Source organism: Pinus tabuliformis, chromosome 6, assembly GCF_031772625.1.
Source record: "Pinus tabuliformis cultivar Carrire ecotype Pingquan chromosome 6, CPIR1, whole genome shotgun sequence".
Taxonomy (NCBI): domain Eukaryota; kingdom Viridiplantae; phylum Streptophyta; class Pinopsida; order Pinales; family Pinaceae; genus Pinus; species Pinus tabuliformis.
This window is the reverse complement of record NC_142292.1, coordinates 1404041534-1404060971: the sequence shown is the minus strand read 5'-3', so window position 1 is coordinate 1404060971 and position 19438 is coordinate 1404041534. Positions and strand designations below refer to the sequence as shown.

Genomic DNA, 19438 nt, shown 5'->3' with positions numbered 1-19438 from the left:
AACAAAGAACAGACAGCTTGTAGAAAGTCTCAACTACCAAACCAAACATTTCATTTGTTGTTGGAATCCTCTCCGGGTTTATGCAAAAGCCTTGTGAGGGTCATTGTTCTGTTGCAAAAAGCATTCTAAAGTACTTGAAGGGAACTCAAGACTTTGGACTCAAGTATACACAGGTGGGTGACTTCAGCTTAATTGGATACTCTAATTCAGATTTCGATGGAGATAAAGAAACTGGAGTATCTACTTCATGTTATGTTATGAGTCTTGTATCAAGAGTTGTCTCATGGAGGTCATGCAAACAATCAGTTCTAGCAGATTCCACAACTGAGGCAGAATATGTGGCAGCAACTGAAGCAACGAAGGAAATTGTGTGGCTCAGGAAAATTTTGGAAGATTTGCAGGACAACCAAGTGCATTCAACTCCTCTCTTGATTAACAACACTTCTGCAATAAAGTTGGCCAAGAACCCAAAGTTCCATGATTGAATGAAGCACATCAATACTATCTTATTCGACATCATGTTGAGGCCAAAACAATCCACCTAAGGCATTGTTCCACAAATGAGCAGATTGCAGACATCTTCACCAAAGCGTTTGGAAGAGAAAAGTTTGAAAGATTCAGAATGATGCTTGGACTCACCATCATCCCTTCATATTAAGGGGGGAATGTTGACACCTAATCTTTGGGATTAGGAAAATTATGTAAATATTGTAAATAACATAAATATAGGAAGTTAGAAGACTAAGAGACATTAGGAGATGAAACCCAATAGTCTCCCTCTTCTTCTTGTATATATCCATGTTCTATCTTAATGCAAATAAAACAATTTCATTCAGAGTTACTATTGGCCTAACATTTTCAACATAGAACTACTCTAAAAACCCCTAATCCTTGGTGTCTATTGGAAGGTCTTGCTTCCTTTGTTGAATATTCATTCAAAAGCCTTTTCCCTTGCTATTATATGACATCGTGCACCCTATTTTGAAAATCAGCAAAACCCTAACTTATAACAGCGTTTAAATTGGTCTAGGAATAGAGTACTTGATATTTAGTATAGAACATTTAGGCCTTCTAGGCTCTGTCGATACTTTATCCCACTTGTTAGACCTCATATTAATCACCTTGAGCCATTATCATTGAATACCCTTTAGGTGAAATTAGGGAAGCCTCCTTTGTGGTTAAATACCACTAAAGAGAAAGAGAGGTTTTTGAGGTGACAGTGGCACCCACTTCTCATGTTGCCACAAAGTTTGGTTCTTCCTAATGGGGTTTTGTACTAGACTTGTTAGATTTTGCGGTAGCAAAGCCAACAAGAAGGAAAAATACATAGTAGACTAGAATAATTGTCTCTTTTCTCACATATTTAGCTATCATATTAGAGTTCTCAGTTTCCAAACTTCAGTTTCAAATACCTATTTTGGAAATTAGGCACATGGTCTATTTTCTAAGCATAACTCTTTGCTCATAGACCTATTTTCTAAGCAGCACTCTTTAGTCATAGGCCTATTTTCTAAGCATAACTCGTTGGTCATGGGCCTATTTCCTTTCATAACTTCATAGTCTACTCTACTTCATATTATTTGATTGTAGTTTAAATCTTTGTAAGTTTGTACTTTGTAACCGCAATTGCAATATGGTCAATGTTATCTATGTAGTAATAGTCGATGCCCTATGATTAATCTAGATTCTACTATGATGCCATGTTTACAACTTCATAATAACATAGACAAGTAGCACAATTATGTATGTTTTCATCATTTCAGCAACTACTTTGGTATTTTGCATGTTTTATATGAATATATATGCATTAAAATGTATATTATGAAAAATGCTCCCAAGTATTTTTGGGGGATGGCACTCTCACTTTGATTTGTGCTTCTTGAAATGTCTGTTTATAGTTTTATACAATGCCAACCTACATGAAATCACGATGATTATCCAATATGTCCAAGCCAATATGTCTTCAACCAATATAAGTGAAGTCATCTATAATCAAAATGTATGCATCATCACTAAAGTTGTTCATACACAGTTGCACGTTTTCATATAACATAAATCACCAATAAATTTTTAGTGCATGCATCATCAAATCGATCATCAATACGAAAATGCAAGTCACTTTACAATACAATATCATTTAAACACTATAAATACATATCATCAATCAAGTTACCCATGCACATTTACATTGTTCCCTTCAATCTAACAACCTGTACAATAAGGTGTCACCTTGGAAACATCTATCACCATTGAGTGCAAGCCTTTTGTCATTAATTGGTCAACACACACAAATACAGGCATTAAATGAAACTCATCCTTATTGTGATAAGTTTAAAAAGAAAAAAAGTAAATTATACTATAATAAATGGAATATCCAAGACCTAATTTAAGCAATTTTGAGTATTGAATGAACAAACTTTCAAATTGCTTCTAAGGGCATGTGGTTCGCATTTCTCCTCCAGAGTTACTTTTAAGGAGGTTGTTAGAACTTAGAAATACTAACTACTTGATGTTTTAAACCTGGTTTGCTTAACAAATAAAATTCTCATTTTCAATGGTAAAGATAACGTAGCCAAAAGTGAAAACATTGAGCAAGGAAAACAAAAGGCCATACATTTTTTAAGTTAGATAATAATAACACGGTTGGCAATTAGATAGATGATACAAGAAAACATGACAATGTTGAGCATTGTATTGCTCTCCTTCCTCAATGTCCAAATTCTATCACAAGTCCAACTTGTGACTCTTTGAAGCTAAAAGTTTCCCCGCGACCATGCAAAGTTCAGACACTACAATCACTTGAAAATGGTTTTGTATTCCAACATAGGAAGGGAACTATTTGAACAACAAAAGCACATGTAAATAAAATTTAACATTTTTTCATTCACAGTATAAACCAATAGCCTAAGTTCGAGCCCTTTGTTGAATGTTGGAATGCATCATGTAGCCTTGACAATATTAACCAGCATAGATCCCTCTTAGCCTTGGATCTATTGAGCATTGGGAAGGATAAAAAAAAATCAACATAAAAATCTCTCAATGCTTAAAAGATCCTAAGTTAAAATGGATAAATGATGATGTGTGGGTGTGCGTGTCTACAAATGAATGCTCAGTATTATTTTCTTATAAAAATATTTATGCTATATTTTGAAGTTTATCTAGAATATTATATTGGGCCAGCTTATACCACGTTTCATGCAAGTGTTAAGCACAAACATTACACATCTCACTCATACTAGGTTGTAGAATGTAGCTCACCATTATTTAGTTTCGATTTCGATCTCTCTCTCTCTCTCTCTCTCTCTCTCTCTCTTTATATACATATACATATATATATATAGGGAAAACCTCATAGAATTCCCCCTCCTCCTGAAATAGTTGGATGAAGGGTGACTCAACAACTAGCCACAGTAGCAATTGGTAACCTTGTCTCAACTAGACTCAATCCTCAGCCAAACTTGAAAATGAAGACCTCACAGCAAACTCCAACTTGAAACAGAGCCTTCAAATTGATTAAGTTAACCCATTGTGATTTTTCAATATCTTTATATATGTGTGTGTGTGTGTTTTACTTGGGATCTATTACCCACCAAAAAGTGGGTAACTTGTAGGAGAAAATTTTTCTATAGACGGCTAGCCAGCCAGCAACCACATGATGTCAGCACATAACACTATGCCCAAATTCTCCACCTATCACTCTGATCAGATCTTTCTCCCATCTGGCAGTTCTTCTTTAAGGAAGGTAGGTCATCTATCCGTAGTTACTCTAACCATTCTTGAGATCGTGTGTTTTCATTTAATGTTATAGGCATATTAATAATTTAATATGGATCACAGCGAAAATAGGATGATTACCAATCTCAATTGTATTCTTGTTCTCGCACTTCACTTGGCAGGTTAGTCTTTGAATCTACTCCAATGGGACCTCTTCTGAGTCCTTAGGGTTTAGGAAGGGCACTACTTGGAAGGCATTGGTTGATATAGCATGTCCAACGTAATCCATACTTACCACTTTCCATCTCTCCCTGTTATCCATCTCCATTTTTTGGAATGGTGGTCACTAGTCATTAGGATTGGCACCCTTTTATCCCCATCCTTGAGTCAAGGCCCCGAAACTTGCCCTCAAAGGTTGATGCAACTAAAAGAAAGTTAAAAGCATATTAAGCCACAATGAAAGAAAATGTAAGATACAAAAGATGGCTAGGACAATATTTTGCACATGGGCAAAAGCCTAGCATGAGCACTACCCCCCCTCATTAGCCATCACCTAGATCCTCAAGCATTTAATGCTTCATCTCAAAGAAAGGAACTCTTGAAAGTCCCAACCCTAATGAGCAAGAAGTTGCTACATCTTAAAGGGGTATTGGAAAAATATAAAAGCAAGCTTGGGCTCCTAAGCTATGCACCAAATAAATGCAAACCATTAAAGTAAAATGCACATTAGAGGGGTGGAAAAAGAAAGTCGAGGAAAGGAGTACCTCATCCCACCATGATTGCTCCCTCCTTACATTAGTACACTCAGGATGTTGGACCTTCATTAGCTGGCCTCATGGCTATGGCCCATGCCTTGAAGTCCTTCCCATTCCATAACCATTATTCTCACACGCATTTATGGATTGATGGGCTAACCTAGGACATGTCATTCCCCTTGGGGTTGGAAACACCTAATAGAGTCATTGACCTAATTATCACTAACATAATTGAGGTATCTTGCTCACAAGTCCTGATCTAATTAGACATCTGAAGGTGAGTTTTGTGTAAAGTATTCTTGTGCCCTTAGAATTAGATATGTCCACTATGAAGCTCTAATGGTTTTTGTCCCTAATGATTATTGATCTCACTTGATCTTGAGGAGTTTGTGTCAAGTGGCATTCTCATAGTAGCAAAGATCTCTCTTCAACACCAATCCAAAGGACGATTTACCACAGTCTAAGAGCATAGATCACCTTGATACTTTAGTGTTGCCCCTCCAAAGACGAGCATTATGATTTGAGATGATTCCACATGATGTTACGCCCCCTCGTGTACATCCAGATGATGACACATTGGGCCATAGAGCTTAAGTGTTGGGCTACTTAATGATGTGCCTAAATGGACCCAGGACACCCCCAAGCTTGCCTTGACCCTGTTTGATGGACATTGCTTGTTTTGGAGCCTAAATGAGGATGATTGTCATTGAGACAACTTGGGAGGGCTTGCACATTCTCCTTGGACCCCAAGGTTTTCCTTGCAGATGCAACATCGCCGCCACAAACCCTAGAAGGGTAGGCCTCTTTATGGACGATGTCATGGTTGAGGGATGCACTTTTTGGAGATGTACCCATGCTTTTAGAGGATCTCATGGAGTGAGGAGCACTTGTGGAGCTATTCATCACATATATGATGAATCTTGATCATTTCTATAGGATGATGTCATCGTGAAGACCTTTATTTCCCACGTGTGGACTAATTTTGGCATTTTGTTATGCTTTTGAGCTATATTAAGATCGGCTTGTGAACTTCTGAGCTTGTTGAATGCTCAAGTGAAATTTTTAGGGGTTTTTACTTGTAAAATTATGAGAATGAGACTTGGTTGCCCTCATATAAATAGAGGGAGGTCCCATTTCATTTGGATCATCATTCATTATCACGCTTCTCTCTCTTTTAAAAATGCACATTAGCTTTTTCTCTCTTCTACTTAAACACAATGTAGCTCTTTAGTGCGAATTTATCACGGAGGAATTCTACTTGAAGTTGGTTTCTTGGTATTGATTGAAGAGATTCTTGTGGAAATTTTGTAAGTTCAATGAATATTTTCTATATTTTGCATGTTATATTGTTTGAAGTAGGGTTTCTACATGTTCCATGGTTAAAATTACTAAGTTGATCTTGCTCCTCTTAGGTATGCAAAATCGTTTTTCTTGAACCATTTAAGAGAACTCCAAGTTGTGCATCTCTTAAATTTAAAATCTCCCTAAAAAGGAAGCCCTTAGTGTTTGTAAGTAAACGCCTTTATCATCTCACCCTCTTCAACAAGGTCGTCCTCATTGAATTTGCCCTAGAAGTCTCCATTCCCCATTTAGACCAGGGCACTAGCCTAGGTGGTGATGATCAAACCTTCTATTTTTACAAATTTCTCTCCTCTGTTAGATTCTAGATATCTAGGGTTAGGGTTAGTATGCCTTTGACATATCACTAAAAAGTAATTTTAGTTAATGTGTTATCACCCTCCAAGTAGGAACTGCATTAAACAATTGTCAAAAAAGAGAAAATCTAGCATTTATTGCGTGTTAAAACCCTTTTTCTAGGGTTGATATTATCATTATATTGTTGTTTTATGCATGTTTCGACCATAAAAACTCCATTGCAAAACCACAAACTCTACATATCTAATCAATAGTCTCAATCCTTTGTTGATTAATCATTGTAAGACTATTTCCTCTGGTTGTTATATGGCATTGCAAGCAATATCATTAAAAATCTATCAAACTCTAACTTATAACAGCCCTATAATTTGTTTAAGTGGTCTAAGGACAGTGTGCTTGTACTTTGGCAAAGAATATCTCAGCCCTCCAGGCTTTTCCAATACCTTATCACAGTCACTAGACCTCATCCATCACCCTAAACCCTTCTTATTGAATATATTTAGGTGATCTCCATAGGGAAGCCTCCCTGGTGGTTTAAAACCCACTAAATAGCAAGATTAAGACTGTTGAAGTGATAGTGGTAGCCAATCCATTGTTGCCCTGGGGTCTGGATCTGCCTAGTGAGACTTTTGCACTAGGCCTGCTAAATTTTGCGGTAACGGGGCCAGCATTAAAATATTTATTTATTATTAATATTGATTTTTTTTTAAATACTATGTATCAGCTCAAGGTTGAGCACAAACATTACACATTATTTGTATTATTAAAGCTTGTTTTATCTTTTTATAGTGCAAGCCTTCATTCTATAAAATACCACAACAATGATAATCGATCCCTTCCTTATGTTGAGAAATCGAAAGGCTTACAAATTAGATTAGATTTCTCTTTCTTTGATAACTGCTTGTGAAATTTGTTGGCTTCTTAATGTTTTAATTATGTCATTCTTCATCAAACAATTATCAAATGTACAAAACATGAAGATCACAAGAAAAACAGTGAACACAAGATATAGGCTCCAAACCAGGGAAAAACCCCTCCAAGGGGAAAAGCCAAAAAAATTGTCATCTTATAAAATCAGGTCAAAGTGAGATGTCCAAGACCCATGACCACAGAAAGACTTCAACCCTCTAGATGCCAAGTCAAACCCTCATTTCTGCACAACAAATCCATCAGCAAGAGACCAACAACAAATCTTCAACAAGAGATGTGATAAGGCAAAACTTCCACAAATCAGACTTCAAGAGAAACTCTTCTTCAATTTCAGACTTTGTCCCTTCTCTTCTTTGATATTCCTCTCTAATATATTTCAAATCTATTCAGACGAAATTGTGTGTCCAAAATGAACTCCAACTTCCTTTTATTTATACTTGTCTAGAGGGGTTCGAACAGACATGTCTTCTGGGTCAAGGCCGACTTATAGCTTCTAGAGGGAATTTCAACCAAAATAAAATTTCAAATTTCAAATTTTCTTTTTTCTTTACAATAGGTCTAAATAGGACTTTGACTCTTTGACTTAACAAATCTTAGAATCATGAAGAACATGCTTATCTAAAATAATAATTTGATTTTTACATAAATACAAGTTGATACAAATTATGAAGACCAAACCTAGTTACACTTTTCAACACTCCTTCTTAACTAGGAAGGTATTCATAATTCTACAATAAGGTACAAGGATACTCAAATTGAAATATTTTCATAAGAAGAGTCGGATTGATAAGCCATCTTCAACATCATGACCAGCATTGTCAACATAGCAAGGCCTTGACTAACAAGCTCTATCTCTCCACAAGATTAGAGCACAATGCTAGGGAGGCAATGACTATAGACACCATCATCATTACCTCACAAGGCACATACCCCATCCAGATGTTCAGCAAGTATGTCCATATGACTATTCTTATCTTGGATTTTCAATCCTCAAAGAATATCGGTCCTCTTCGACCACTCTTATCTTGAATACCCTGTTGGATCCTCAAAAGAGTGTTGGTCACAGATACTTATCCAATCCTCCATTATCCTTACCAGTGCCTTCACTAAGACTTATGGTTGTTAGTCCTAGTCTAGTGCATGACACATGGAGAATGTGGTGTCCCTCATCACTCCCTCTCAATGTGGGAGGTAATTTTTGCTCCCTCTTAACAAGGGAGACTTCAACCATTAGCTTTGTTTGTTTCGTTCATCAGCAACTTCGACCTTCCTAGATGTTGTGGAACCAAACTTTTATCTTTGTGACAAGGTCCTCACCATCAACTTACTTATCACTTTCCATCAACGATCATTTGTAATATCTTTGTCATTAAAAAGTATCTAGTCAAACCAATCAATGTAGAACTCCATTGTAGATTTTTCTATTCAACTGAAAAGTGAACTTCTTCTAGATCAACATCGAATCCATTATGGTCAACCAGCTCTCTTGTGTCTACTACCCGTTCTGCCTTTGTAGTGCACATATTTTTGTTATTACCAATGCAAATCATGACGGTCTTTCTCATCAAGATGTCAAATTCTGTTGTTTCAGATATCAATATTCCTTTGCATGGTCTATTTCATATTGCAACAGAGTTCTGCTTCACGCTCTTTCGATCATCAATTTGGAACGAACCAATTGGCAAGCTTCAATATTGTAATCATTAGGATCTTTACAACTCCTTCTCTCCATCTGAAGTTAGTAAAGTTTTTGCCATCTAATAGTCTTTTGCTCCTTCCTTTACAATCTTCATGCTATGCCACGTTCCTTGAAGTCTTTCATCTACTTAGTCAAGTTTTACATAGAACTTGCGTTGACCTGTAACTTTGGTTAGAAGACTTATGAAAGAACAAGGAGACAAAATATAAAGATAGTAACACACATAATAATTAGAAAGATGTTAAATACTTATCCTTGGAGGAAGGTTGACTCCCTCTTAATCTTCGATCCCTTTTCATCAAAGTTTGTCTTCACATCATCAAGATATAAAACCTGTCATTCTAAAGAACTAGGTTCCTTTTCCTTTCACAACGGAAGCAATCAGTTAGGGTTTCAATTTCTAGGGTTTCTCCTTTTATTACATGCTTTGTTAGGGTTTACAAACCCTAGATGCCAAGGCCCAAGACATATCACTTACAAACTAGCAGAGTTATACAACCACACATAGAAGTTAGTTGCAGAACCCTAGATTTCTAAGGTCTTCAAAATTTGTCACGAAAGGAATTGCAAGTTCAATGTAAACCCTAGAAACTTCATAGTCATCAAGACTAATCATTTATTGCAAAATTCTACTTTCTACAAAAATTTTATGCATGATTACAGGACCTAGTCTTCACCAAACTCTAGACCCTTTATTCTTGACACGTGAAATGCACACAACAGTTATACATACCTCTGCAACTTTTACCTTATCTCTTCTTTGTCAAGTTCAATCATCCTTCAGTAAATGCATATCTTTGATTTCAAACTTTTGTGATCCATATTGAATCTGAAACTGACTTTCGGATTAATCACATAATCAATATTTACTGGTCGACGTTTCGAACCCTCTAATGAGGTTCATCCTCAACAAAGGTTCCTTAGTTCAACATCCTTCAAGCTAGGCTATGATATACACATATATTTTCCAAAGTGATATACACATATATTTTCCAAAGTCCTTTGTCACAGATTTCCAAGATCTCTGCGTTCATAGTTCTGCTTCCTTCTTCAAACAAGGTGACTCAAATTTATGTGCTTTCAACTGTGATCTAATCCGAAAGAATTATTCATTTCAAGTCAGACTCATTAATGGAGTAAGTCTTTCTTCTACTCATAGAAAATTCACAATAGAGTTCTTGTCGCACTTCATTAGATGACTGTCTTTACATGAAGATAATTGCTATAAGTCATTGTCAAAACATCAAGTTCACAGCTGCCATATCGAGTTCACTGTCATATTGATATCAAGGGTATTACAGTCTCTTTGTAATTTAAATCATTGTCATGTAAAACTCTGTCTCATCCTCAAGATTATTGGTAGGCCATAGGGCCATTATCAAGTCTTCAAGTCACAAACATTGCTGCTAAACAATGCTACTGTATAGAACCATGATGATGCCACACGTTGGCATTCGTGCCAAATGATGTCACTGTGCATAAGAACGAAACTACTACGCAATGATGCCTTTTTTACAACAAACGTGAAGCCTACATGTGATGCCATTGATATTACTCGGAGTCAATGAAGCGTCATGCCACCGTGAATAATTCATAATCAAAGTGGTATGGTCAAACTTCAGAGATGAGTGCAATGAAATTGTATTTTGAGTCATAACAAACCACTGTGCAGTGCGAGCAATCACAAATATGATCACAATAAAAGCGAGATACTGAAATGAGCCATGGTGTATAGATTTGAACCATAGTAATGTGATGTCAACAATCCAAATGGGAGCCATAGCAGAGATTGAGTACAATTCGAGTCATACCAAAAGAGAGCCACCATAGAACATAAATATGAGCCCATAGAGAGTTAATATAAGTCATAGTTGATAAATGCAAGTCATGAATTATGAAGCAAGCCATAGGTGATGCCACTATGCCACTGTGCGATGTGAGCTATGCTACTATTATGCATTCCACTGTATAGCGATGTCATAGCTAGGTGATCCATTGTGATGCCAGAGTTATACGATCCACATAATTATGCGATCTGCTGAGTTATGCAATCCGTTATATATGATATACCGAGCCCAAGAAACAATGTGAGTCCACTTGTAGAGTGCCAATTCACAAAATGCAATGTCATAGAGAATAGTCTACAGAGATGCGATGTCAAACATTGATGCAAAACAGTGCCACTGTGGGAAGGATTATGCAAGATTCTAAAAACAATCCACAGAATTACATCAAACCACTGTTGATCTAAACCACTATCACGTCACTGTATATAAATGATGCCATTGTCCCATATATGCACCACAATGCGATGCCATTCCATATACGTATCACGGAGCGAGCCAATAGTGTATATGAGTGCGAGATCCTTAAAATTAATCGAACCAAAGAAAATCAAGTGACATTTCAGAGTGCAAGATATGTGTATCACATTGTGATGAAAAGCAATGTGTCATTGTGCGAGATCAAATGTGCCATAATGCACAGAGATTACTATTGCGAACCATTTATATGAAGTTTGAACCACTGTGATTATTAAAGAGGTAGATCCAAGCACTGTATGTTGTGGGAGTCAAAATATAACGAACCACAGGTGCAAATCTTAGCGAGCCTTTGATACATCAAATGCGAGATATTGACATCCACTGTAAAGTTCGATCCACAGAAGAATACAGTGCAGACCACAAAAACAACAAGCCACATTGTGTAATGCAAGCCATAAGAAAGGAAGATCCAAACCATTGAGAGAGATCTAAAGACCTTCATGAATGTATCAATCCAAATGCCAACAGAATGAAATCTCTAGGCCTCATTTGCCAAACCTTAGCTCTAAAACTATGTTGAGAAATCGAGAGGCTTACAAATTAGATTAGATTTATCTTTCTTTGGTAACTGCTTGTGAAATATGTTGGCTTCTTATTAACTTAATAATGTTCTTCTTCATCAAACAATTATCAAATGTACAAAACATGAAGATCACAAGAAAATCAGTGAACACAAGATATAGGCTCCAAGCCAGGGGAAAACCCCTTCAAGGGGAAAACCCAGAAAAATTCTCTTCTTATAGAATCAGATCAAAATGAGATGTCCAAGACCCATGACCATAGAAAGACTTCAACCCTCTAGATGCCAAGTCAAACCCTCCTTTTTGCACAGCAAATCCATCAACAAGAGACCAGCAACAAATCTTCAATAATAGATGTGATAAGGCAGAACTTCCACAGATCAAACTTCAAGAGAAACTCTTCTTCAATTTCAGACTTTGTCCCTTCTCTTCTTTGTTATTCCTCTTTGCAATATTTCAGAACCATTAATACGAAATTGTGTGTCCAAAATGAGTTCCAACTTCCTTCTATTTATACTTGTCCATAGGGGTTCGAAACTTTGAACAGACTTGTCATCTGGGGCAGGGCCAACTTGGCTTCTAGAGGAAATTTTGACCAAAATAAAATTTGAAAATTTATTTTTCCTTTTTCTTTACAATAGGTCCAAATTGGAATTTGACTCGACAAATCCTAGAAGCATGAAAAACATGCTAATCTAAAATAATAATTTGATTTGAGCATGAAACCCATGCTTGAAAAATAAATTTGTCTTTTTCTTCTTTTTTTATTTTTACATATAATACAAATTGATACAAATTATGAAGACCAAACCTGGTTACACTTTTCAACACCTTACTACTAATAAATTTAAACTTTAAAGTATACCTCCTATAGGTTTTTTATTTACTTTCAAGCAGGGGCACAACAATTTTCTGCAATGCCATACAACAAGAAAAAGAGTAGTCCTAAATCAATACACTGACAGTAAGGCACCAAAAGATTATTTCCAATAATAACAGATTCCAGATTGCAGAGGCCTATATGCGAGAATGAGATATGCAATTTTCACAAACTGGTAGCAAGGTGCACACTGGCCACTAGGTTTATTAATCTGAGTGTTCCACTATTTCAACAAGCTCCAATTCTGACTAATATGACTGCTATTAGTGAGCAGAGGGAAGGATGTTACAAAATTCCAATTGGATTTCTAGGAGCAGTACAATTTTAGAGGCTTTCTTGATTACTGAACGGTATAAGATTAAAAATTTCAAATAGCACAAGGAACCACCATTACAATATTAAATGATTGTACTTGCATATCAAAAAAACCAGAATCAGATTGAAAGACATAAAATGTCTTACCGCAGTGGCATGAATGCCAAAAAGGCCATTATCATTGTACACACTGTTGAAAGCAGAAAATGTTTGCACTTGTCGGTATTCATTCAAAACCCGTAGATCTGTTATTTCATTACAGAAAAATGAAATTAGAATTCTAGTTAGTTGGGGACAAAGCAAAAGAAATGGATGAAACTCTCAAATGCCTTCTATTGTTCTACAAAATAAATAAGAAACTCAACAGTGCAAACAAATTGACATTAAAACTCTTGAAATGCATCAAGAAACACCAGTTAACTGTATATGGCCACATTAAGTAACCTGTTGGTTAACTGTGAGCACTTAGACAAAATGCAATAAGTGTGGAAGAATGAAGCAGAATATTTGATTGTCATTTGTTTCACTTGCATACCATGTAATTGTAAGCAAGATGTTTATAGATCCAAGGAGTTAGGGCTATGGTTTGAGTTTTGAGCATCAGGCATGGGTTCAAGTTCGGGGGGGCCAGCCATCAGCCCCTCCTTCCTACAAGAATGTGATGGCAGAAGGGAAGGGGAAGCAACCTATGGTCTATGTCACCAGGTTCATGGAGCATAATCCTTTAAGTTCAAAATTCACCGAATTTAGTCCGAATCCAAATTTATTCATTTGAGGTCACCGAACCTCAAAGCAAACTCAAATCTGTACACTAACATCAAAAAATCCATCTGAATTCATTGTTGACTGGGGCTCAGTTCTTTTTGGTTCATGAATTTAAAAAAAAAAAGGAAAACCCTAAAACTACAATCCTAAACCCTAATTTGCCATTACCAAGGTTCAATTAATGCCTTCGAGTCTTGATTGTTGCCTCCACACTCTCGGAATTTGTGACCTTGAAAGAGTCTCGACTACGTCCAACAGGTCACCTCCACACTCCCGAATTGGTGCCATGAGCCCTCGATCAAGTCTAGCAAGCTGCTAGGGAGATTCAAGAGCCTACAGTTTTAACTTTTAAGCACAATACACCTATAACTGTGGCTTGCAAAACATTCAAGTTGTATTTTCTTTGTGGCTGGTGCCATTGCATGATGCACACTTTCAAGTTTGATTCAAATTGTAATATAACGAACAAAGTTCGTATACGCAACGAAATGTTCGGAACACTTCAAAGATGAAGACATCCATTGATAATACAAGTATGTAACGAACAAAGTTCATAAACGTAGCAAAATACTCGAAATCTCTGAAATATGAAAATATCCATGATAGGACAAATATATTTATATGGAAATGTATAGAAGATATGAGATGATGATTACAAATGAAGGTGAGGTTCTACTTATATACCTAGGCAGGTACCCCTTTACAAATGGTCATGTCCTTAGAGACGACCCTCTTCAATACTAATTACTAGTTAATTAATCATTTATTTATGACTATTACTATTTATATTATTTGTATTATTTTTATATATATTATATTTATAACATTGCCTCCCTCTTCAGAAAGTTGTCCTCAAAGGTTATTGGTGACAAGGCGCTCATCTATTCTTTGTCTTTGTAATCTATTTGTATCTTTCACAGTTCTTTGATTTGTCATCTTCGTTGATACAAGATGATAAGATCCTTGAAGTGATAAGTAAAATTGTCGAACTCAGAAGGGATCTGACCATCCTAAATTAATCTTCTGTGGAACTTTGCAATTACTTGATAGCTGGGATAAATTGTTATTGTCAAACTGGATTTTGCTGACATCATTATTTTTTTGAACATACATTTGTTGTTTTTGTTTTCAGTGATATAGATACGCAAACTGATTGAGATGTTTGTTCTTGTGATTCAGGTGTAGAAAAGGAGATCTTGTGATCTGATTTCCTTTAGGTATGGAAGTTACTTGGTTAATCATTGGGTCTTCACTTGAAATCTTCGTTGCTTGAGCTGCAACATCTTAATATGGTTTTACTTCCTTTGGGTTGTGTTACCCACCATTTTGTGGGTGATATCCCTAGGAGAAAATATTTCTCCAAGATGGTCCTCAGCCAGTAGCCCGCAGCCCCTTGTAGCCACCAACTAGCTCATTCATTGTGCCATTTCTTCGCCGCCTGAGCCAACCATGTGGTCCCTCACCCATTTGTCATGATAATATGTTTGAAGGTGGGCCTCTCGAACCTAGAGGTATGCCTTGTCATTTGGTAATTGAGTATTGTAGTTTGCTTATCATGGACACTTCTAGGCATGGATTAATGGGGGGATTCGGCAGAAAGAGTGGGCTAGGTATGTGCTCTTGTCCCCTAGACCTCTTTTGGATGTTAACCTTGGACCCTAGTCCCGTGGGATCTCTTTTACTAACCCTTGGGCTTTAGGGATGGTACTACAAGGGAAACCCTGATTTTGGTTGCGTGGTCCCGCTCCTTCATCCACATATATCACTCCCCTCCCACTCATTATAACCCCATTCATCATTTCTCCCACATGGGTCCACATAGGGTTAGCCTTCCCCTTCCCCTTGCCTACACCTTGGGTCGGGCCTGGAATGATGCCCTAGAGGTTGATGTAGCTGAAAAGAAAAGTAAAAGCATAATTGGTCACATTCAACAGGAAGATGTACCACAAAATACAAAAGATGGTCTGGACAAACACATTTAGCACATGGGAAAAAGCCAATACATTAGCTCTACCCCATCATCATGGCCATCACCCTGGTTCCTACAGGCCCTAGATGAGGCTCCTTTATCATTTAGGAACCCATGATTGTCCCAACCCCTAGTGGGCAATGAACCGCCCTACCTTAAAAAGGGTATCCACTACTATATCTCACACATAATGCTCTTACCCCTTGAGCCCCAAGCACTCAATTAATAAAAAATCATAAAAGGCAAAAGGCATATAAAGAAGGGTGGAAAAATCAAGGTCGGGGGACCTCATGTACCACTATTTCTACCTCTTATACATTATATACCCAAGTGTGGGCTTCCCTTGTATGAGCTACCCTTGTACCCCAGCATGTGACCCAGGGTTGCCCCTTTCATTCCCTACTCCATTCATCTCTCTATCACATGCCACCCCCCTTTAAAGGATGTACCTTGGACATACTATCCCCTTTAAAGGTAGACACCACCTAATAGGATACTTGGTTAACCCCATTTGGAGCTTGGAGACATTAGCACATGCCAAAGCCCACTATGGAAGGGCATGCCATTAAAGTCTCCACTTGTTGTCCATGGTCTGTAAGCTCTTTTACTCGATTTCCTTGATGACTTGTTGTACTATTGATCATTCGACCTCTTGAGAGGCTTGTTATTTTGTTTATGAGCTAGTTTGGTGGGATCGTCACCAAAAGTTAGTTATTTGCACATTATTTTTATTTTAGGGGCTAATGCAGGCTTAAGTAGCTAAATTGAACTCATTAGGAGTGTATAAGTACAAATGATGAGAGTTAATTTCTCATCATCACTTGGTTTGGACTTGTATCTCTCTTGAGATTTTCGCTATTCCTTCTTGGTGGACAAAATTTTGGAGCATGGATGAATTTTGATGTATGGATTGTCTTTTCTTATCTTGGAGCTTCTTGATTGGCAAGTTCATTGGTGGTTGGATATATTCTCTAACATGTAAGTACAATTTTAATGTTATTTACTCTTTTACTTTGTCACATACATTGATCATGATATTTTTGCTATACTAGGGCTAGTTGTTGCATGCATTTATTGCAAAATTGTGGAATTATGTTTCTATATAGCATATCTCTATGTATGGGCCATGTATGTTGAACGAATTCTCCAAGGGAAAATTCTATGGTTGAATTTATCTTGACAAGCCATCTTACCTTGCAAACGAAGTGTAAAAGCTTTAAGGTCACTCTCCTTTGCCCTAATGACAAGCGAAGTTGTCCTTCATATTCTTCTTGACTCCAATCTCCCCAAAGGATTAGGCATTGGCCTACCATAAGGTGATCACTTAAAGAACCATTTTTCTTCACCTCTCCTTCTTTCTTCTAGATCTAGCAACGTTAGGGCTCCTAAGGCATCATTTTCTCGACAAACCACCCATAGAAAAACTTCGATCTCTTGGCATCTATTGCGTTGATGTCTCTCCTAGGCCTCCTCCAAATTTGAGGAAATTTCAACGGTGGGGTTGTGAAATATCCCAAGCCCTAGCCTCAGGATTGGTTTTTGCCTTAAGTTTCCCTAGGCTAGTTCCTCATAGGGATCATTTTGCACCTTTAAGTGAAGATAACTTCTTTGATCCCTTCTCCTCCTTGTTTAGGTCAAGTCTATCATTGGTTGTTGAACTCCTTCCTCTTGACCTAACCTGGGTCGACTTGGTCCTGTGTAGTCCTATATCTTGTCAAAGTCAATTCTTCAAAAACCACTTGGGAAACCAAGTTCCATAAGGATTTTAGGGATTGGGAAGCTCCTTTACAATTCACACTCCTTAAACCTAGCCCTCAAATCCTCATCCCCTTCTCCTAGAAACCCTTGTACCTTGCTTAAGAAGCAAGGAAGTCCCATTCTTGAGCTTCCCCTAGGAAAGGGTCCCCGAGATCACTTCACATCCATCTTAGTTGAACTATCATTCGTAAGTGATTCTCTATATATCGAGTCTCCTCCCATCGATGAAAGTCTATAAATAGTAGGAAGCTTTAGTTGTGGTCACAGTGGACTTTAGCTTCATTGTTGTTCTTGACCTAGCAAGTGCCCCTCTAGGACCCCCTGCTAGTTTGAGCGGTAATAGGTTGTCTTCATCTTGACTTGTGGAGTTGACTGGATCAATATTCATTCCTTTTTCTTCAACTTGGATTGTTATGTCGGAAGACTTCGATGCTCCTTTCATGATAAGTTCTTCTAGTTAGTTTTTCAATGATTTCTTATCATTTTTAGGTTTCTTAATTTATGTCAGTAATTTCTTGTTGTGATCCTTAAGACGAGTAACTTCTTTGTTTTTGTTTGTGATAATCTTGTCAACTTCCTTCTGCATATTTTGCATAGACTTTTGAATTTCTTGAAGGATTATTTTTGAGACATTTTTTATATCTTCTAGTGTTACTGAATCTAGTTTCAATGTAATGTCCTGTAGCGTTATTTTCTTCTTCCTGTAAGAAAATGTTAAAAACTTCTTTGTATTTAGGAGGAAGGACCCCAGTGATTCCATCCAGGGCGAACCCAAAAATATGTCACCTCAATCACCCCATAGGGATTGAACAGTATTGTGATATAAATGTATAGTCCCCAATGTTTATTTGTAAATCAGTTATGTCATATTGTTTTTCAATTATATTTGACTCGAGAATCACTAATCGGTTAGCGAATTTAGGGTTTATATAATTCTTATCTTCGACAAGCGAGAAATAATAACATCTTTTCCTGCCATAGTCCCTTTAATTTTAAATAGCACTAAAGCATAGTTATATGAAGTTTTTGAATATCTTCCTTCCTTCATTTCCGAATTAGACTCTATTTCTTTCTTGTTAGTGATTAACTCCATTTTTGCCTTCAATCAAAGTCACTGTAATATCTTACTTAAACTTCAAAAAAAAATAACATCTTTTCCTGCCATAGTCCCTTTAATTTTAAATAGCACTAAAGCATAGTTATATGAAGTTTTTGAAAAGAATTTAGGGTTTATATAATTCTTATCTTTAACAAGCGAGAAATAAGAACATCTTTTCCTGCCATAGTCCCTTTAATTTTAAATAGCACTAAAGCATAGTTATATGAAGTTTTTGAAAGTCTTCCTTCCTTCATTTCCGAATTAGACTCCATTTCTTTCTCGTTAGTGATTAACTCCATTTTTGCCTTCAATCAAAGTCACTGTAATATCTTACTTAAACTTCAAAAAAAAAATTCTTCCCTTGTTTTAAATACCCAATCTTCAACCAATTAAATACTTGAACGATCAAATATTTTTAAACTTTTTTTTTCTTTTTAAAGGAAAATTTTAAGTTAAAACTACTTTTTCAAAGCTAATAATGTCATAAAGCTCACCCCTTATTATAGTTTTTTTTATTTTATAAATACCTAAAGCTAATAATGTCGTATAGTTCAACCCTTGTTATAATTTTTATTTTATAAATACCTTTTTCAGCTTTATTTGATAATCACTATTTTATATATACTCTAATATATTAATTTTATGATTTTAATATGTTAACCTTGAATTAATCTCAACTAAACCATCACGATCTCGAATCTCTAAACTGCGGCTTTTCTTCCCCACGACGGTTGAATATAACGGTCATTCCTTCAATTTAGCAGTTGGAATCCAAAAAAAATGTCACAGATTTTGCAAACTTGAGCAGCAGATCTTCTGTACAAATGATTGTGGTGTGTACAGTGGGTTGCGGGACTGTCAATAGTGGTGTACGGTTAGCGGTGGAAAACGGTTGTGGGAGGCGGACAAGGATGATTATGGCGATTCGGTAGGTGGATTTGTGGCGTGCGACAGAAGTGCTAGTGGCTTGTTGCAGCGGGGTTTCAACAGATGTGGAGCATTGGCTCTACTACGTCAACAGTGGAGAAGCAGTGGCGGTTGAACGACTGAGGA

At 36.8% G+C, this 19438-nt stretch overlaps 1 protein-coding gene across 1 annotated transcript in view; it reads right to left on the bottom strand.

Moving 5' to 3' along the window:
• LOC149263916 (uncharacterized) overlaps window positions 1-19438 on the bottom strand; it is a 155184-nt gene that overhangs the window by 76692 nt on the left and 59054 nt on the right. The window contains exon 3 of the mRNA XM_089426840.1: window positions 12942-13039. Within this exon, the coding sequence (XP_089282966.1) occupies window positions 12942-13039 (98 nt within the window). The remainder of the gene's footprint in view (window positions 1-12941; window positions 13040-19438) is intronic.